The 21,759-nt window shown below is 46.1% G+C and overlaps 1 protein-coding gene across 4 annotated transcripts in view; it reads left to right on the top strand.

Annotated features, from left to right (window-relative positions):
- The window catches only part of JADE2 (jade family PHD finger 2), a 228,417-nt gene that overhangs the window by 142,828 nt on the left and 63,830 nt on the right, over positions 1 to 21,759 (top strand). For all 4 annotated transcript variants that reach the window (XM_070739237.1, XM_070739239.1, XM_070739238.1 and 1 more), the window contains one exon: positions 21,165 to 21,376. In XM_070739237.1, coding sequence (XP_070595338.1) covers positions 21,165 to 21,376 — 212 coding nt within the window. The remainder of the gene's footprint in view (positions 1 to 21,164; positions 21,377 to 21,759) is intronic.

Raw genomic sequence — 21,759 nt, 5'->3', positions numbered from 1 at the left:
TCACTAAGCATAATCTTTGAAAAACCCTACAGGAACAGTCCCCTACCAAACCTATGGTCACTAGCCACAGTCAGACCCATCTTCAAAAAGGAAGATCCTAGTCTAGTGGAAAACTGCAGACCAATCTCTCTATGCTGCGCCATACTCAAAGTCATGTAATCAGTCATAAACCAATCCATTACCCTCCACCTAGAAACTAACAACCTACTTCCAAACAAGCAAATGAGTTTCAGGAAAAAAAATCCTTCAATCTACAACTACTACACTGCAAATCTGGCAGGGAACAATCAGAATTTTCCTACTTTACTTCCCTATTGGACTGGAGTGAAAACTTCCCAACTTCTTCGGAACATAACATCCCTCTCCCCTTAGTTCAGCACATAATTTTGCATACATAATCGCTGAGATACATAGCTCCAGTTACAACTTTAGTTGACCTGTGCATTCAGTCAGGGCATTGGCTAGAGCCAAAGAGGACGTATTTTCTCTCTCTGGCTCCCTCTCTGGAAACTTTTAGAACGGCTCAGACAAAATATTGGAATTTCCTGGACTGGACTCATCGCTGTCACTGGGCGGCGCCTCCAGATCAGTAGCTAAGTAAACTTGCTCCTGGGAATTAGTCATAGCTGTAGGGAGAAGATGGTGAGGGGTGGTTGGGCCTACCTCCCAGTCAGAGTTTAATGGTCGGTGATCCCATAATTGATCTATATGTTGCCACCAGTTTTGGCCGTCCCCCAAGCCTATTAAGTAGGAATTTGGGCCTGTTATTTCCATAGGGACCCCGTGGTGAATTTTTTTATGTATATAAGGGTATTTATTTGGAGTGTTCTGATTCTCTCTGTTTTGGGATTTTCCCTTTTATTCCCATAACTTGGGTGCAACCTGTTGAAGACAGACTGGACCTTCCGGCCCATCAGAAGTTCGGCAGGGCTTTTGCCTGTAGTTGAACTTGGAGTTATGTGTTGTGTCATTAGGATTTTTTTGATTCGGGCTTGCCAATCCTCTGGGCCCATTCGGCCTAGTGCCTCCTTTGTAATTCTTACGGTTCATTCCACTAGGCTGTTGTAGGTCAGTTGAACAGAGCAATCAATGTGTGTTTAATCCCCAAGCCTGCTAAAGATCCTTTAAAGGGTGTTGACATTAGTTGTGGCCCATTGTCAGACATTAGTATATCTGGCAAACCATGTGTTGCGAATAATTTCCTTAAAATTCTGATAACTGCTTCTTTTGTGATAGGCATTCATGCCAATTCCAACCATTTAGAGTATGTGTCGACTATTATTAGAAATATTTGCCCTTAAAATGGACCTGCGAAATCCAAATGTATGTGTGACCAAGGGGCCCTAGGTTGTTCCCATTCCCATTGTTTCTCTGCCAGATTGGCTCCCTATTTAAACCCCCTGCCTTTTGTATATTGCTGCTCAAAGTCACTCCCTGTAACCTAATAAAGAGCTGAAGTCATTCCACCAACCTCCTGTTTCTTCAGTATCGGAACTCAACAATTACCACAGAAACAATATTCATGACATTCCCTAGGAAAACCTGCTGCCTGTTATCAACCACTAGTCAGTCTTCTTCTGCAAAATGAGACATAATGGAAATAGTTGCTACTTTTATTGTCTTCTAATCAGAGGCATGAGGAAATTATTATTATTATTATTATTATTATTATTATTATTATTATTATTATTATTATTTATTAGATTTGTATGCCGCCCCTCTCTGAAGACTCGGGGCGGCATACAAATCAGTAGATGTTGCAAAACCACTATTTCTCACTTGGTGAACATCTCTACCAAAATCAGATTGTCTTCAAGCTCACTGGTTTCTTGAAAAGCCATTAAAACCAGGAGTGCTCGATATTCCTGTCATGGAGTACACCCTGTGATCCAGTCCTCTATGTGTTTGTCCATGCTGGCCCACCACACATAACTCCATACCAGTGCCTTCATCCTGACCACCCCTGGGTACCCTTCATTAAGAGCCCTTAGAATATCCTCTCGTAGCAACAGAGGAGCGAGGACCCAATCGCCCCAAAGTAGACACCCCGCCGTACCACTATTTCATATTGTCTTTTTGCAAAAGGCTGGAGGTCAGGCTTTAACAGCCCTTGTGACCACCCCCTCTTTTCCTAGCTCAAAATAGTATGGAGTTCAGTGTCTTTTGTTGTTTTGGCTGCAATGTCCGCTGCTGGGATTAGCCCCAGCCCCACAATGCTGATTAAAAGTATGGAGTGGGATCATCCACCAAGTCCGGCAAAGGGCAGTGCTCAACACATCGGCGTTACCCACGGCCCTACCAGGACGGTATTTCAGTGTATATGAGTCGGCAGTAAGGAATAAAGACCATCTCAGCATTCTCAAGTGCAGAATGTCCCGCATTGGCTTGTTCCCCACTAATAGCCCTAATAAGGGCTGATGGTCAGTTACCAGCTCAAAATGTCTCCCATACAGATATTTGTGAAAGTGTTTTACTCCGGCAACAGCAGCAAGGGCTTCCCGGTCAGTTTGACCATAATTTCTCTTGGTGCTTGAAAGACTCCTGGAGAAACAAGCAATGAGGGCTTTACGGCCATCCAGCAGTCTGTAGCGTAATACAGCCCCCACTCCAAAAGGTGATGCATCGCATACTAACACCAAAAGCAGTGTCTCACTAAATTGGATCAGGAAACTGTTATGATACATAATATCAATGTCTTTTCTTTGTAGTAATATAATTATACATTCCTTTGTCACCGTGTCCCAGATTGTGATCTCACTTCTACAGAAATGTGTCCAGATCTGTTTCAGGAGACTTGCTGAGGGCCACTTACATTTACATATTGCCTTTTCTCTACTGTTCAAAAGCAAAAGCTGTTGAGCACTAACAGTTTTACAAATGGCTCTTGCTTTCTATTTAAAGACATTCCCGTACATAAAAATGAAGGTCAAAACACTTGAAAGCCAGAGAAAGCTCCCCTGCTAAATGTTATCAAAAGGCCGCAATTCTGCTCATGTTATTATTAATCTACCTTTATGAATAGTGATAACTTTATATGATACTAAGGAAAATAAATGGAGTATAAATAGAAAAAATATTTTACCCTTAGGTCCTGTGGTTGAGTGATCCATAAGCCATTAACTGTTCTGTTCCTATCTAGTGTATTTGTCGCTACAAAGGCTCTGGAGTACTTCTGAATTGAACCTAGTACCTCATTACAGTAGTAGTATAATTACACACAAATGGAAGGTGAGTGTACCTTTAAAAGGGAGGGGGAAATAGCCATTTAACCCACAAGCCTAAATTGCTGAGGATAACACCATCCATAAGTCATCTTGTGTAATTTTTGCTTAGTGCTTAAAATCTTAATGAGACTCAGGCCTTCTGCTGAATAATAACACCTTCAGAATGAAGGGAAATTAGAAGATGGAAATTTTTCATTTATCCCTTTCGTATGTAGATTCACTTGGGCAGTATGTCTAACAATGAAAAATTTATGAGCTTTGTAAATTATGGGGAATAAGCTGTAACAGAAGGTGTATGGTAGGATAGAATTGCAGGTATGAGAAGTTTAATTCCTCTTAGAATGAAATAACAATCCTGAGTATTTTGTGATCTCTGCAGGAAATGGAGGTGAGGTTTTTTTTTTCTTTCACTGAGAATCTTTTTAATTTTTTCTCTTTGACCCTGCAACACAAGTAGAAAAATTTAGATTATTAAATTCAGCTGTAAATTGCCCTTAAGTTTATTTCAGTCATTTTGATGGCTTTGTTTTTACCTGCCCCAGTTCACATCCTTCAAAAAATCTTTTCTGCCATTATTTCTTTTTAGAGAATCAGAATGGCCATTTGGGCCATCAAGTCCAATGCCTTTTTCAGAGTAAGAATCCAAGTTAAAGCTTCCTAGAAGGACAGTTGTACAGCATAACCTCTGGAAAAACCCACCACCTTCCTAGGTAGCTACTTTCGGACTGCTCTTACTGTTAACTCACACTGAACTAAATTACGAGTCTTCGGAGAGGGGTGGCATACAAATCTAATTTATTATTATTATTATTATTATTATTATTATTATTATTATTACTACTACTACTACTATTACTAAACACCATGTCATGAAATGTTTTGACAAATGATTTACTGAAATCATGACTGTAATAAACTCACAATCTATTAAGAAAGCTTCATACTAAAAAGTGAGATAAAGTTAAGCAAGATTTGTTTTTATCCTACCGCCTCTTCTTCAGGATTTCTCAAAGATAAAAGTTTGGCCATTGTCTAGCTCCCTTAGTACTTTATGTTGCAGTTCATTTGGCTCCAGATAGTTAAACACATTCAAATGAATAGATTGTCTTCTAAATCCTATTTTTTTTAAAAGGCTCCTGCCTGTATTCTTATGGAAAGAGGTTACCCATTAACAACTTGTCAGCTATGGAAGATGGTTATATTAAGTTTTCCTCTGAGATACCAACTTCTATGTATAGTCAGTGTACCATAGAAGACAGCTGGGAAGTCTTTGGCTTGTAAATACAGTTATACCTTAGTACAGGGGTAGGCAAAGGTGGCTCTTCTATGACATGTTGACTTCAACTCCCAGATTTTCTGAGCTAGCATGACTGGCTCAGGAATTCTGGGAGTTGAAGTGCACAAGTCATAGAAGAGCCAACTTTGTCTTCCCCTGCCTTAGTACTTGTCATTAATTGTTTTCAATAAGTACCAAACACTTCACCAAGAAGAGGTCTTGTAATAATAGACCCTGATATCTTTTTTTCAGTGCAATTTTAACTCGCCCTTCTCCTTTTTTTTGTAAAAACTCATCCATTCCCAGACAGTTATCTAAGCTCTTTCACAAGCTGCAAAAACAAATGGATTACCTTTCATAAATTTATTTTCTTTACAATTTCAAGTTTTTCAAAAGTTAATGTTCTTAGCAAGAAGAAGATAAAGAGAGAAAAGAAAGGATGAATGAAAGAAAAGTACTAGAGACTATGGTCCCAATTCTTATCGGATTGTGTGTGAGGTAGATAAGAATAATAGCTACAGAACAAAGAGAATAGGCAGTTTATGCTGCTACTTCCAACCACTGCAGTACCTATTTCACCTAGGAAAAATTAGCATGCTCCCTTCCTTTCAGTTGCTTGAACTTCTTTTAATTGTTATGCCATGTATCTATTGCTTTTTAATAAAATACCAAACAGCTAAGATGCAAGCTCAATTCTATTGTTATCTAAATTACCATGTCTCTTTGTTTGTTTATTAAATATTTGAATGCGCCATTAGCAACAAACCTGTTGTTTATGTAAATTTGTCTTTCAGGATGGATACTGTATGTATTGCTAAAAGATTGTTTTCCCTTTCATTGAACCAACAATCCTTTTGGAAAGCCAGACTTTTTAAAATATAAATTTTACTGAAGAATTTTTTAAATGAGATAAGAACAATATTAAAAAAAAAGAAATGGAGAAAATAAGGAAAAATGGTGAATAAAAAAGAAATTAAAACAAAAGATTATAAAGAAGCAGTTTCTTATCTTTTGAGATAAGTTAATAAATGCAATTCTCCGTACTGAAGGAGCGGGTCCAGCAGTCACATGGGTTGCTCATGTCCAATCCGGTGGAACTGAGCCTAGTATTAAAAAAGCTTGCCGGATCCGCCCCTTCCCCAGAATTCGCTCAGTTCGCATATCCTGCGGTTGTATTGTGATAGCTCGTTCAACATTCGTTCAACATTCTAACACCTTCCCTTCGATCTTTTCCTTCAAAAATAGTAAGACTGTTTATCCTTATTTGTTTTACTTGCACTAATAGCGCCAGCCGTTTGCGGCTCGGCTTTTGTTCCCTTGGAGAAGTTGCGGTTTCGTTTTCCCCCGGCGGTTTTGCCGTGTACGATCCCCGCGGCCGCTTGTGGATTCCTTTAATCCCTTGGCCTGGAGGTTCTAGTGCAAGTATTAATTGATTGCCTTATTGATTCTAATTATTGCATATATATTAAAGGGCTTAAAATATACCTCCTGCGGAGTGAGACGGCTTCTAGTCTCCTGGACTTAGTCGATCGCTTCCCCTTTAAGGCATATTCGGAGCGATTTTTAGGCGCGAAGGCCTTCGCGCCCTTTTTAAACTAGGCCTCTCGTGTTGGCCTCCTGCCAGCCGCGTAGGCCTCAGTCCACCGCGTGGATCCCGGAGCGGGCCTTGGGGGTCCCAGGCTAAATTCTCCACCGGCTAAGCCTCCAACCAGAGTGCCTTGGTTTACTTAATTGAAAAGTTTAGGGAGGCTGGCCCCGCTGGATTTGGGGGCACGAACTCTGGGTTTGCCCAGATTGTCCTCACGTCTCAGCAGCTTCGAGGCCTCGAAGCAGGATCCATTCCTCTTGGGAAGTCCTTAAAATTCTTCTCCTTTTCTATTCAGTTATTGGCTCAGCCTTGTCTTCTGTTAAATTTCAGACTATGGCTTCCTTTCCCAAGAGAGGCACAACTAAAGGTCCCAGAGAGGCCAGGCCTACAGGCGATGAGATTACTAGTATCCCCCAGGCCTCTTCCTCCTCTTCTCCTGGGGCCCGCCCCTCGACTAAGGTCACCAGGGCCGAGAAGAGAAGGGACCTAGCCCTACAAAGAATCCATGACAAATCAGCAAAACGTTTAAAAGTGCAGGCCCAAGTACTCAGTAGTCAAGACCCCCCAGAGGCTTCTAGTCTACCTCCTTCTGGGGTCCCTGTGTTATCTCTGGATGAGCCTAACCTAGACAGACCCCAACCTAACCTATGGGGCATAGGGCCAGAGGAACCAGATATTATTGAAGATCCCTCCCAGCCAGGATCCTCCCAGGCCTTTAGGGATTCTTCTGCCATTCCTGCTGATATTTCTAATTTACCTCCTGAGTTCCAATCTATTTTTGCTGTGTTGTCTAAGGCCATTGATGCCAAACTCTCTTCCATCAATGAGCTTCCCTTACCTCCTCCTCCTCCTCGTCCCTCCCGCCCCTTGGGTTCTTCCCCAGCGGTTAGGGCTCCTATTCAGGATGATTCAGATTCCTCTCAGGACGAATATGAGGATATGGAGGATGACAAGGGCTATCAGATGATGAAGAATCCCAAATAAAGGTTCCTTCTCCAATTACCATTTTCCCTTCTCAATTATTCAAATCTCTCCTCCTCAAAGCTAGGATTTCTACGGGATTAGCGGCCCAGGAGAAACAAGCCTCCACTTCCACTGATCCCCCGGAGGAGAATTTACCTTATTTCACTGAGGAACAGGAGGATAACGAGGTAATTCCTATGCCTAAATTGTTTAAAGATGCCTTACTCAAACAGTGGGATTTCCCAGCCTCTAGTCTTAATCCCTCAACTAAAGACAGGAAGTTGTACAAACTTTCCTCTTCCTATGAAGAGCTTCTATCCTTTCCCAAACCGGATGAACCTGTCAAGATCCTTCATTCGGCAGCGGCTGTGCCGGGAGAGGCGGAGGAAGTCCTCCGCCCAGAGGACAAGCGCATTGAACAAATGCTCAAAAGAGGATTCACGGCAGATTCCTGGGCCATTAAAAGTTCTGCAGCAGCCTCCTTTTTCTCCAGAGCCACGCTGCTGTGGCTTCGCCAACTTCAACAGCATATTCCTCCCGATGACTTGAGAGGTCAACAAGACTTCAACAAGGTCTTTGCAGCTGCCCAGTACGTGGCTGATGCCACCTTGCAATCTACCAGATTTTCTGCTAAGTCTATTGCAGCTTCTACAACGGCAAGGAGACTCCTATGGATTCGCCCTTGGCAAGCGGGAGTACGCCAGAAGTGGCAGTTATCCCAGGGACCCTTAAAGCGCGACCTTCTTTTCGGTGATCTTCTGGATCCTCTCCTCCCGGAAACCACGGATAAGAAGAAAGTTTTGGGTCCAACCACAAAAAAGGCTACCAAAACGCAGTCCTTTCGTCGCCCGGGGCGCCAGCAAGATCAAGCGGCGTCCTATCAGAGATCTCCAGGTCAGTATTCCCCCCGCTTTCGTTCCCAAAGTAGGAACTCCAGGGGTAGAGGTTTTCGCTTCCAAAGGGGAGCTTCTTCTAACAGGGCCTCAAAAAAACCTAGATGGTAATTTTCCCTCTATTCCCATAGGGGGCCGCCTAGCTCATTTCGCCTCAAATTGGCGTCTCACCTCCAAGGACCCCTGGGTCATTGACACTGTTCAAACTGGCCTTCTTTTAGAATTTATTTCTCCTCCCCCCAAACGTTTTATTTCCTGCCCTTCTCCCAGGTCCTACTCAGATTGTAACCGTATGGAGGAGGCCATTTCTCATCTATTGTCCATCAGAGCCATTCAACCGGTTCCCTCCGGTCAGAAGGGCCTAGGATTTTACTCCATTTTATTTATGGTTCCAAAATCCTCTGGAGGTTGGAGAGCTATTTTGGATTTAAAGAAACTAAACCTATTCATCAAATATAGGAAGTTTAAAATGCACTCCTTATCTTCTATTTTGGCCGCCATTCACTCCGGAGATTTCATGGTCTCCCTAGACCTCACTGAGGCCTACCTTCACATTCCTATAGCCAAATGCCACAGGAAGTTTTTACGTTTTTCCTTTCAAGGCAGGCATTTCCAGTATAGGGCGATGCCATTTGGCCTTTCCTCGGCCCCTCAGGTCTTTACAAAGCTCTTGGGGTCCCTGGCGGCCTATATCCGGTCGTCTCCCATTCACATTTTATGTTATCTTGATGATATTTTGATTCATGGGAACTCCCTAGAGAAAGTGAAAACAGACCTTTCTGTCACCATGTCAGTCCTTCAGGACCATGGTTTTTCCATCAACTTTGAAAAAAGTCACCTCCAACCTTCCACATCCATTTCTCACCTGGGTTCCATTATCAATTCAGAATCTTCCCAGGTTTTTCTCTCTCCCGAGAGAAAACTCAGTATAGGGGAGTTAATTTCTAACATTTTATCTAATTCTTCAGTATCCATAGTAACTCTGTCTTCCCTTTTGGGGAAGATGGTGTCATGCATAGGCATCATTCCCTGGGCTCGCCTTCATGCTAGGGAACTCCAGTGGCTCCTATTACCCTTTCAGAGATCGGGGCACAGCAACTCAAATCGGCGCATTGTCATCCCACCAAGTGTTCGCAGATCCTTCAAGTGGTGGAAGTCTCCGGCCATGGACAAAGGATCCCCGTTCAGATGCCCGGATCAATTTGTCATCACCACAGATGCCAGTCTATCGGGATGGGGCGCCCACGCCCAGGGGATGATAGCCCAGGGCACATGGTCCCCGGAGGAAGCTTCCAGGCCAATCAATTGGCTAGAGTTAAGAGCCGTTTCCCTGGCTCTGAAGCATTTCTCTCCTCGCATTCCCAACCGGCACGTTCTCATTCTCACCGACAACATTGCCACAAAAAGCCATATCTGCAGACAGGGGGGCACGAGATCCAAAGCTCTCATGAGGGAGGCCCTCAAGTTAGGCCTTTGGGCGGAAAAACATCTTCGGTCGCTCCTAGCCGACCACATCTCGGGGAGCCTCAACGTCCAGGCGGACTGGCTATCTCGAGCAACGATAGACCCAGGAGAGTGGAACCTCCATCAGGACCTGTTCCATCAAATCAGCCTCAGATTCGGCCTACCAGTCCTGGATCTCTTCGCGACCAATGTGAACGCCCAACTCCCTCGCTTCTTTTCCAGATTTCCATCCCCGGGAGCGGAAGCAATCAATGCCCTCCGGAGTCCATGGCCTCCAGGCCTACTCTACGCATTCCCTCCAATTCCAATTCTCCCGGACGTGATTCACAAGGTTCTCACCGAGAGGGCCCGAGTAATCTTAATCGCCCCTCATTGGCCCCGCCGGCCCTGGTTCGCGGACCTCCAACAGCTGTCCGTCCAGGACCCTTGGCGACTCCCCGTTTCGGGGGATATGCTGCGGCAGGGGGCCTCATTTCATCCAGACCCGGAGTGGTTCCACCTCACCGCCTGGCTGTTATCAGGAGAGACTTAGAACTGCGTGGTCATGACCCCGATTCAGTGGAGGTCATTTTAAAGGCCAGAAGGGGTTCGACCAATCGAATCTACGACCACACGTGGTCCAAGTTTCACCAGTGGTGTCTACAGGAAGGTCTATCCCCTCTGTGCATCCCCATACACAGAATTATTTCCTTCCTTATGCAAGGCTTCCATAAAGGGCTTTCCACCAGCACCCTCCGGCGTCATCTGGCAGCCATTTCATCTGTCCTAGGGGGTCCCCGCAGACAGCCTCTCCGATCCTTCCCTGAAGTTCAGGAATTCCTCAAGGGCATAGCCAACCTCAGACCTTCCAAGGTCCACAGGTATCCATCCTGGGATTTGCCACGGGTTCTCCATTCCCTCACGCAGGCACCATACGAACCCCTAAAATCGGCGTCCCTCAGGTACCTATCCTTTAAGGTAGCTTTCCTGGTGGCTATTACCTCTGCCCGACGCATTTCGGAGCTGGCTGCCCTCTCAATCAGGCAGGACCTTTGTCAATTCCATCAGGACAAGGTAGTCTTGCGACTGGACCCCACCTTCTTACCCAAGGTCAGTTCCATGTTCCACAGATCTCAGGATATTGTCCTACCTTCCTTCTGCCTCCAACGAGATCATCCCTTGGCAATTAGATGGCACACCCTGGATCTCATCAGAGCGCTGAGAATCTATATCCAACGCACAGGACCCTTTCGGAGGTCAGAAGCACTTTTAGTAGCCTATCATCCCAGAGTCATGGGGGCCAAAGTGTCTTCAACAGTAATAGGCCGTTGGATCAGAGGGACTATATCTAAGGCCTATGAGTCGGCTTCCCTCTCAGTTCCAAGGAACATCACAGCGCATTCCACCAGGAGCGCAGCCACCTCGGCCGCTTGGGCGACTCAAGCCCCGTTGGAGGAGGTCTGCAAAGCAGCCACTTGGGCCTCGCCAAATTCCTTCATCAGGCACTACAAGATTGATTCTTACGCTTCGGCGGACGCTGCCTTCGGCAGAAGGGTACTCCAATCCGTTATCTCACACGATAGCAATCTAATCCCACCCTAGGGACCATCTATTGGGTATGTCCCATGTGACTGCTGGACCCGCTCCTTCAGTACGGAGAATAGGCGTTGATTGCTTACCTGAACGCCTCTTCTCGTACGGTGAGCGGGTACAGCAGTCACTTCCCGCCCTTGTATGTGTCTTCTTCACCTTTCTATAATCCTTTTTCCTCTAACAATGAGAGTTGAACACTACAGAGCTTCACAACTGAGCCTAGTCTATGGATTCGCGAATTCTGGGGAAGGGGCGGATCCGGCAAGCTTTTTTAATACTAGGCTCAGTTCCACCGGATTGGACATGAGCAACCCATGTGACTGCTGTACCCGCTCACCGTACGAGAAGAGGCGTTCAGGTAAGCAATCAACGCCTATTATATCTTAGAGCAGTGTTTCCCAACCTTGGCAACTTGAAGATATTTGTACTTCAACTCCCAGAATTCCCCAGCCAGCCTTTGCTGGCTGTGGAATTCTGGGAGTTGAAGTCCAGATATCTTCAGGTTGCCAAGTTTGGGAAACACTGTCTTAGAGGATTTGACACACACACACACCCTAAGGTTACACCATGATTTCCTTTTTTTCCATAAGATACTTTTTCTTCCAATCTTCAAACCCATAGATCACAAATTCTTTTCTTTTTTTCAGCAAAAAGTCCATATGCATATCTGCGGAGAGTCTGCGGAGAGGGGCGGCATACAAATCTAAATAATAAATAAATAAATAAATATCTCACCACTGAAAAATGTAGTTATTGATCTTTCTCTAATCAAGTTAATTTAACCACTGCTTCTAGTTCTGTTATCTTCACTCTACATTCATCTGTTGGGGGTACTTCAGAATCTGAAAGCCAGATTTTTGCAGGTTAAACAAACAAAAAACCTTAGGTCCATTAATGGAGTCGACTCAAGATTAATACCAAATGGTTGAGTTGTATTGTTTGTTTGTTTGTTTGTTTGTTTGTTACTTGTTTGCTTTCTTGCTTACTTACTTACTTATTTACTTACTTACTTACTTACTTACTTACTTACTTACTTACTTACTCACTCACTCATTCTCCAGGGGGAATTATATTTTTTTAGCAGTCCAACAACATTCCTGGAAGCACTATATTCCCCCAGGAATTCTTAAAAGAGAATGTTTGACCTGGCAGCCTTGGCTCTCCCCCTCATCAGAATCAGCAGAGGAAAATGCTCTGGCTTCTTTTGCTTATATTCAGCTTCTTCCATGAAATGCTTTATAATTATCTTCCCCAGGCAAATATTGATTTGAGTATCTGTACCCGGTAAGATTGTGTGAGATGTATAAAGACAGAGTAGCTGAGAGTCCAAAACAGAAATTGAATGGACGCAGGGTGAGGGAATTTTTTCTCATAAGCTGTCTCTCCAATTTGTAGTTTGATGGACAGAGAGTATGATCTCATCATAGCCAGGATGCTTTCTCAGGTGCTACAAATCCATAGAGGTCCCTGTTTCTTACACAGAGGAGGAGGCAACAGGTTTGGGCAGCAAACTGGCAATGGGAGGATGAACAAGCACTTCATAATCAATTCGGCACCATCTTCCTAGGGACAATGTTCATGGTCTTTAAAAAGTATCCTGTAAAATGAATATACATCCACACCAGATTGCTTTCTTAAATACAAATTGCAAATATTCAGAACACAAAGGAAGCAAAAGTTTAGCAGTTCTCCAGGATTCCAAACATAAAAGGTATTCTGTAACAGGAAAAGGATTTTTGCTGCAGTTATACTGCCTCTAAAGAAATAATCTTTGTGCTTTTAAATGGTTTGGATTGGCTGACTTTGGATTGGGTGAACTATAAAGAAAATCACCTTTATGATCTTGCTTATTATGGAGTAATATGCAACTATCCAACTAAGTTTGGTTTGTACTAGGTGCTATTTTGATTTAATTTTGGTCATTTCATTTTGGTTCCCTCTGCATATCCATCATTTGATTGATTAGTTGAGATTTCAAGATGTCTTAAACAAGATATAGTGTATTACAAGGATAACCCTTCACAGTATATCCCTTGAGACCATCTACTTGTCGAGTTATGTGCTAGTACTAACCATGCTAAAGCAGAGATATGCAAATTCAGGCCAAGAGACACATTTGGCAAGGCACACTTTGAGACAATTGTGTTTGAAAGGGCTTTCAGATGCTGTTGTTATAACTCTGAAAGGCCAAGAAAGGAACACAACATGAATGCAACTGAATGCACAGCATGAATGCAACTTGTTTTTCCCTATGAAATAATATTCCCATCATAACTACTAACAGTTTCTTTAATACAAAACATAGCCATATAAATGGTTTATGGTTAACTACTAACAGTTTCTTTAATATAAACCATAGCCACATAAATGATCCCTCCAAGAGGGATATTGGAGTCCTAGTGGACAGCCATTTAAATATGTGCCAGCAGTGTGCAGCAGCTGCCCAAACCCCCAACACAGTTCTAGGTTGCATTAACAGAGGGATAGAATCAAGATCACGTGAAGTGTTAGTACCACTTTATAAGACCTTGGTAAGGCCACAATTGGAATATTGCATTCAGTTTTGGTCACCACGATGCAAAAAGGATATTGAGACTCTAGGAAAAGTGCAGAGAAGAGCAACAAAGATGATTAGGGGACTAGAGGCTAAAACATATGAAGAACGGTTGCAGGAACTGGGCATGGCTAGTTTAATGAAAAGAAGGACCAGGGGAGACATGATAGCAGTGTTTCAGTATCTCGGGGGTTGCCACAAAGAAGAGGGAGTCAACCTATTCTCCAAAGCACCTGAGGGTAGAACAAGAAGCAATGGGTGGAAACTAAACAAGGAGATAAGTAACTTAGAACTAAGAAGAAATTTCCTGACAGTCAGAACGGTTGATCAGTGGAACAGCTTGCCTCCAGAAGTTGTGAATGCCCCAATACTGGAAGTTTTTAAGCAGATGTTGGATAACCATCTGTCTGAAGTAGTGTAGGATTTCCTGCCTAAGCAGGAATTGGACTAGAAGACCTCCAAGGTCCCTTCCAATTCTGTTGTTGTTGTTAGATCTGGCCATAAACTGGGATATCGTGAGTCTAGTTCAACCTTAGACATAAAACAAACTGGGCAATTTTGGACCAGTCACTTTTTGAGTTCTAGGACAGAGGCAAGGGCAAATCACTTCTGAAATCTTGCTAAGAAGACTGCAGGTATTAGACAAAAAATTGACAGAAAGGTACAGAAAAATAGTTACTTTACTAGTAAAATTATTTTCCGTTGTTCTTTGCTATCTTTCCCCCTTTACTAAGAGATGCAGAATCCTTAACAAAATATCTTACCAGACTTATTATATACAGTACTGCATTGTGGATGAAATTAAAGGGGCAGTTATAAGTCACTTCTACAAAGATGGCTGATTTGATATAGCAGGTTCTTGCTGTGAATTAGGCACTTCCGCAATCAAATGGTTGGTTTTAATTACTTAGAATCTGATTTAATAAGAATAAGTCACAAGATAGGCTAAGCAAAAAATGAGCAGTCTGTTGAAATCAAAATTAACATAGAAGAGAACGCTTATTTTAAGAACTTCTAGTATTTTAGTGAGCATATTTTATTATGCTCAGATGTCAAACTGAAACATTATTTGTCAACCATATTTTGCAGAAGAAAAGCCATTGGCTAATTTTCACAACCTGCCAAACCATAAACCTTGATTTACTATATGCACCACAGCAACTGGACTTCTTTAACACCACTATAGAAATTATATTTTGCCTCAATGGGGAGAATATGCTGCCACCATAATTCTTATGAGACCAGGGAAACCTGAAGATAATGTTGTTCCCTGGCTTTCCTTTCCTGTCTGTGCTTAATATTATCTCAGGCACAGTGTTAAACCTGTGAGGAGCATGTGCTCCTCAGCTGTAGCAGCTAAACTTCAGATTCACTGGTTCTCCAATGCACTTGCAAGGAGAGTCCAAGATGGGTTATTCTTCAGTCTGATTGGAAGGGACTGAGTTTTAATTTAAATAATTACTAGGCAGGCACCGCCTCCCCCCCTTAGCCCTCCAGTCTAAAAAACTCAGTCGCAGTAAAGGGACTCCTGAGTTACTTCTCTTGCATAATTATTGTACTTTATTGTTTATTTTTGTGTATACTAATCACCTTTTCTCCTTTCTTTTTCTTTTAGGTGCAGATGGGGGAATCTTGCCTCGGGCAGGCCTGGGTTCAAAACCTCCCGCGGGTTTAACCCAGTTGCCTGCAGCTCCTCCCTGCTGGAACCCACACAGACAGAGGAGACTCTGCAGAGCCGCAATTGTGGGTTCGAGAGTGAGCGCCCGGGTAGCCTACCTCTGAGGTGGCACCCGGAGGATGAGGAGGTGGTTGACGCCTCGGGGGGTCCGCCCCCCCCCCCCGGCGAATATACCACGGGCCGAGAGGAAGCGCCTCTCACCAGCGGCCCGCGAGGGAGGACGTTACCCTCCCCCCCCCCAAAGAAGGCAGGCGAGAGCCAATCCGCGCCCCAGTTCGCTCGCTTACAACAGCGGATCGGCTCCTCGGAGAGAATTAGCCATTGCGAAACGATCGCAGAGAGCAGGAATCGCCGGCTTCCCGCCTGCCGGCAATGTATCAATCGGTTGCCAGGGATACAGCCGGCAGCCATTTTGGTGGGGTCGCCGCGGCAACGATCGGCGGCCATCTTGGGATGGTCCGAAAGTACCTGGCAGCCGACTCTTACCCAATCAGGCCCCGTCGCTATAGCAACCAGCCGGCGGCCATGTTGGTGAGGTCGCCGGCTCGGAACTGTACTGGGACGCAGCCCTCGCTAAAACAGGCAGGGAAGTCGCACAGGCGCAGAAGGGGAATCATCTCCCCATTTCGCTTTCGTTTTCCTGGTAACGGCCAGCAATTGCACGGAGCTCCGTGGATAACGCAACAAGTTTCAGACGCTCAACTGAAATTGTGAGTTGCTATTAGGGGCATGGCAGACCAGGCAGCGCCAGTTGGGGAAGAGGCTACCGCTTCCAAGCCTAGCACCCCCAAAGAAAAGGCCTCTAAGACCAAATCATCTCAAGGCTCCTCATTAAGAGATGCAGAGAAGCGCGTCAGAGCGCTTGAGAGGCAGCTGGAGGCCTCACAGAAAGCAACTGGGCCGGCTTTACCTTCTACCCAGCAATTAAACACCAATCCCTCCATTGCCTCCCCCACGTTTTACCCGGGGGTAGCGACCTCAGCCTCAGAGAGGGATTGGTCCCCAGAGAGAGGGAGCCAGACCTGGCTATCACCCAGGACGGAACCCTATGACCTCGGGAGGCAAGCTGCGGGGTGGCCTTCCAACTACCCCCCTGCACAATCCTTGCAATACGCACAGACAGCCACCTTCACCCCTACGGCGGCAGGCCTTTGCAATACCCAGGATTCTTGGCAGAGCATGCCCCCGGCCCTGCAAGAGCTAATCACTACCACTTATAACCAGGGCCTTGTCACGGGGGCACAACAGCACCAGCAGGTTCCAGTGGGGCCCCCTCCAATGAGGTCTAGAGACCCCTGGACGGCTCCTGCCACGCAATCCTTAATGGAATCCATGGATGAGGACGAGGCCTACCGAGATGACTTCAGCGCAGCTGAGGATGACCTGTCTGGGGATGACCAGCCACCAGAACAACCCACCTACACGGGCCTGTTCAAGTCCTCCCTCTTCAAGGTGCTCCTGAATAAGGCCAAGCTGACCATCGATCAGGCTGGCGAGAGCGGCCAGGCGGCCCCGCCAGAGGCATCTCAGCCAGCAGGGGACCTGTTCGTCTTCCCTAAGCAGGAGACAGTGAACATCCCATCTTCCCATCTGTTCCTGGAGACCATTCAGCGCCCGTGGGAAAACCCGGCGGCAGCCCAGGGACCCTCCAATCTTGACCGCAGATTTTACACCTTCGACCAACAGATGGAGGAGTTGCTGGAATTCCCAGCTGTGGACAAGCCCGTAACGAGCCTGGTATCTAATGGCCTAGTGCCCTCTGAGTCACAAGAAGGCCTGAAGGCTGAGGACAAACGGGCGGAGAACGTGGCTCGCAGGACCCACCAGATGGCGGCCTGGGCCGTGCGAGCCGCTTCGGCGGCCTCGTTTTTCAACAGGGCCATGATACTCTGGATTAAGGAAATCCAGGACAGAGCTGACCCAGAGGACGGCAGACTTCGTCAGGACCTCAACAAATTGTTGGCGGCCACCGAGTTTTCAGCGGATGCCACTGTCAACGCCGCAAAATTCGCATCACAAGCAATGGCCTCCTCGGTGGCCTCGCGCAGACTCATTTGGCTCCGCAACTGGCAGGCGGATGTCAAATCTAAATGGAGTCTTGCCTCATCCTCGTTCAAGGGAAAGAAGCTGTTCGGGGAAGTCCTTGATGATGTCCTAATCGAGGACAAGGACAAGAAGAAGGTGATGCCCAGGGCTAGCAGACGGCAGGATAGGCGTTCCACTCCCTATCAACGACGACAGCCCTTTCGAGCAGAGCCCTCCTCGACCAACTCCCAGACGACGAGGCCGTACTTCCAGGGCTCCTTCAACCAGGGATCCTTCAGGTCGGACAGGTCCTACCAGACGGACAGAGGTAGATCGTACCAAGGCCGCCACCCCTCCACAGGAGGCAACAGGGGTTTAGAAAAAACAAGTGACTTCCAGAGCGAGGCCCCCTTAGGCGGCAAGCTGCGGCTTTTCCCGGGCATCTGGGAAACCACATCCTCAGACGCGTGGGCGACATCTACGGTTTCCCAGGGCCTGAGGATCGAATTCATTCGACCTCCCCCCCAGCGCTTCCTACCTTGTCGTATCCCGTCAGACCCACAAAAGCGAAAACTCCTATACCGACAGGTGTCTCACCTCATAGAGATAGGGGCTATAGAGGAGGTACCCTTGACTCATCGAGGCAGGGGATTTTACTCGGCAATTTTTCTTGTGCCAAAATCCTCAGGAGGAGTGCGAATGATCCTCAATCTTCGGCAGTTGAATCTCTATGTGAAATACAGGAGATTCAAAATGCACTCACTAAGATCTATCCTGGCCTCCATAAGACAAAACGATTTTATGACATCTATAGACTTGAAGGAAGCCTACCTTCACGTACCCATATTTCCGCATCACAGGCAATTCCTGAGATTCTACCTCAACGGCATGCATTTCCAATACAAGGCGATGCCCTTTGGACTTTCCTCCGCTCCCAGGACGTTCACAAAATTACTGGACGTCCTCACAGCCAGTCTCAGACGACAGTCAGTACGTGTGATGGCGTATCTCGACGATATCGTCATTCTGTCAAGAACCAGAGAACAAGCACTCAGAGACTCACAACTGACAATCCAGACACTACAAGACCATGGCTTTACAGTCAACTGGTCAAAGAGTCACCTAACACCTACAAATCGCCTTGCCCACTTGGGCACCACTATAGACTCCAACCTGGGTATGGTTTTTCTGTCCCAGGAAAGACAAAGAACAATCAGGACTCTGATAGGGGAGCTGGGGCCTCAACAATACCCCACTCTTGCCCGGTTGTCAAAGATCCTAGGAACTTTAGTCTCATGTATCGATATAGTGCCATGGGCAAGACACCATCTACGCCCACTCCAATGGTTCCTGCTGCCATATTAGAGACAAAAGACCAGTCACTCTCACAGGAGAGTCCCCCTCAGTACCAGGGTACGCAACTCTCTGCAATGGTGGAGGTCCCCTTCACTGACCAAGGGCTCCATGTTCCTGGACAGGGACCTTATTACAATAACAACGGACGCCAGCTTGATAGGGTGGGGAGCACACCTCTCTTCACATATGGTTCAGGGACTCTGGGATCCTCAGGACCTGCAAGAGATCAATATAAATTTCCTAGAACTGAAGGCTGTTTCATTGGCCCTCCACAGCCTTGCTCATCTAGTACGGGGTCATCATGTACGCATCCTGACCGACAATGTCTCCACGCGTTCCCACATCAACCGACAGGGGGGAACACGGTCAAGGCGGTTAATGAAGGAATCGACATCACTCCTCAGATGGGCAGAGGTGAATTTGGCCTCGCTATCAGCGGAACATATCTCGGGAGTAGAGAATGTGTGGGCGGACTGGCTCAGCCGTCAGACACTCGACCCGGGCGAATGGCGACTGGACCCCGAGATTTTTCAGGAGGCGGTGAGGAGATTCGGGGAGCCGGTGATAGACTTGTTTGCAACCAACTTAAACACCCAACTTCCTTGTTTCTTCGCTCGTTACCCGACCCCGGGCGCGGAAGGAGTGGATGCCCTAACCCTTTAATGACCTCGGGGTCTTCTATATGCGTTCCCGCCTCTATCCATCCTCCCCAGGGTGATAAGGAAGATCCGGAGGAGAGAGCAGAGGTGATACTGATAGCTCTGTTTTGGCCCCGTCGCATCTGGTTCGCGGACCTAGTGCAGCTATCGATGTCACCCAGCTGGAGAATACCGAACCAACGGACCTCTCTAACACAGGGGTCCTTCTCTCACCCGGAGCCACAGTGGTGGCAGCTAACCGTGTGGCGCTTGAGCGGGAGTATCTAAAACACCAAGCTCTACCTGACACGGTCATCGACCCCATACAAGCTGCCTGAAGACCATCTACAAGACGTATCTACCAGGCAACCTGGGCGGCTTTCCACAAATTCTGTGAGCAACGGAAGATAGACCCTCAGACGGCGTCACCGCACCTTTCTGCAGGCAGGACTAGAGAAGGGCCTTGCCCCTAATACCATACGCCGTCATGTCGCCGCTCTGGCCACCATTCTTTCAACAGACAGTTACCGGTCACTTACCAGACATCCCTGGATCAGGGATTTCCTGAGGGGAGCGGCCAATCTTAAACCACCAGTGATTCATCGTTTTCCTTCTTGGGACCTTCCCTTAGTGTTACACGCGCTGACAGGTCCTCCCTTTGAACCCATACGCCAGATCTCGTTAAGGTTGCTGACTCTTAAGTCCGCCTTCCTGGTTGCAATCACTTCAGCCAGGAGGGTCTCTGAGATAGCCGCTTTGTCAACAAGACCAGACCTCTGTCGTTTTGACCCAAACAGAGTAGTGCTTAGACTGGATCCGGCGTTTATCCCAAAAGTAAACACGTCCTTTCACAGGACTCAGGATATCATACTTCCGGACTTCTGTACTCGTGGGACTCACCCACCCGTATTGAGGTGGCATAAACTGGACGTGAGACGAGTCCTAAAAATTTATGTTAGGAGGACTCAACCTGTTAGGACGTCAGAAGCTCTGTTCGTGTCCTTTTCCACTAGGACCATGGGCACCAAGGTGTCTTCCCAAACTATCAGCCGATGGTTGAGGGAATGTATTTCAGAGGCATATAGGACTAAAGGATCCCCAATTCCACCGGGGATAACGGGACATTCGACTCGAAGTGCGGCTGCTTCATCGGCCTGGCGAACCCAGGCGTCTTTAGAGGACATATGTAGAGCGGCCACGTGGGCAGCTCCGTCAACTTTTATCAAGCATTATAGGATTGACTCCTTTGCTTCGGAGGAAGCTGCTTTTGGGAGGAGGGTGCTGCAGGGGGTCTGTTCCTATGCGGAACCCCTGGTCCAGTCTTGTCCCTCCCTATGATCATAACTTGGGCATATCCCATCTTGGACTCTCCTTGCAAGTGCATTGGAGAAAGACCGTTGAACTTACCTGAACGGTCTTCTCGATGCACTGCAAGGAGAGTCCAAACCCTCCCGACTCTGGGACCAGGGCTACTGTGGGGGGTTTGAGTTGCATAGTTACAGTTTAGTGTTTGGACGTTAAATTGTTTAATAAATGGTTTTGCTTTACTGCTCCTTCGCCTTACTTTAGACTGGAGGGCTAAGGGGGGGAGGCGGTGCCTGCCTAGTAATTATTTAAATTAAAACTCAGTCCCTACCAATCAGACTGAAGAATAACCCATCTTGGACTCTCCTTGCAGTGCATCGAGAAGACCGTTCAGGTAAGTTCAACGGTCTTTTTCTTTCTCAGATTCCTTGCACCATTTGTGTTGCATATACCTTTATTTCAACTAAGATTAAGGAGAATTGTAAATAGTTGATGCTCAGTGTATTAGAAAACTGATGCTAATAGAGGAATTTCTCTTGAGTCCTAATGGTCAACAAATATCTATCACAACAGAATTTGGGACTTTTCGCAGAAAGTAAATAAAGTGTTGCTGCCTTTTCTCTTTAAGAAAAGCCAGAAATTGATGAATTCACCTTGGAAAGAGTGCTTGAGGAACTGGAGACCGTCTGCTATGAGAATATGAACGTAGCCATTCAGACAGAAGAAGGCCTCGGGATAGAGTACGATGAGGATGTGGTATGTGATGTGTGCCGTTCACCAGAAGGAGAAGATGGCAATGAGATGGTTTTCTGTGACAAATGCAATGTCTGTGTGCATCAGGTGAGTGGTAATTCTCTCTCTGATTGGGTAGTAAGGACACTTCGCTCAAATTCATTGGGTCATAGAATTGGAAGAGTACCTTACCTTAGGAAAGCTGGCCCAGACCCAGAACAATGATGTTAAAAGAGCATTCTTAGATTCTTTTTAGTTTAGTTTAGTTTAGTTTATTTAGATTTGTATGCTGCCCCTCTCCGAAGACTCGGGGCGGCTAACAACAATAAAAAGCAATGTAACAAATCTAATATTAAAAAGTAATCTAAAAAACCCCAATTTAAGAGACCAATCATACCAACAAACATACCATGTATAAATTCTATAAGCCTAGGGGGAAAGGAGAAAATTTTCAATTCCCCCATGCCTGACGACAGAGGTGGGTTTTAAGG

Source organism: Erythrolamprus reginae, chromosome 2 (assembly GCF_031021105.1).
Source record: "Erythrolamprus reginae isolate rEryReg1 chromosome 2, rEryReg1.hap1, whole genome shotgun sequence".
Lineage (NCBI taxonomy): Eukaryota > Metazoa > Chordata > Lepidosauria > Squamata > Dipsadidae > Erythrolamprus > Erythrolamprus reginae.
Note: the sequence above shows the minus strand (reverse complement) of the source record. Positions and strands in the feature narration are given on the sequence as shown.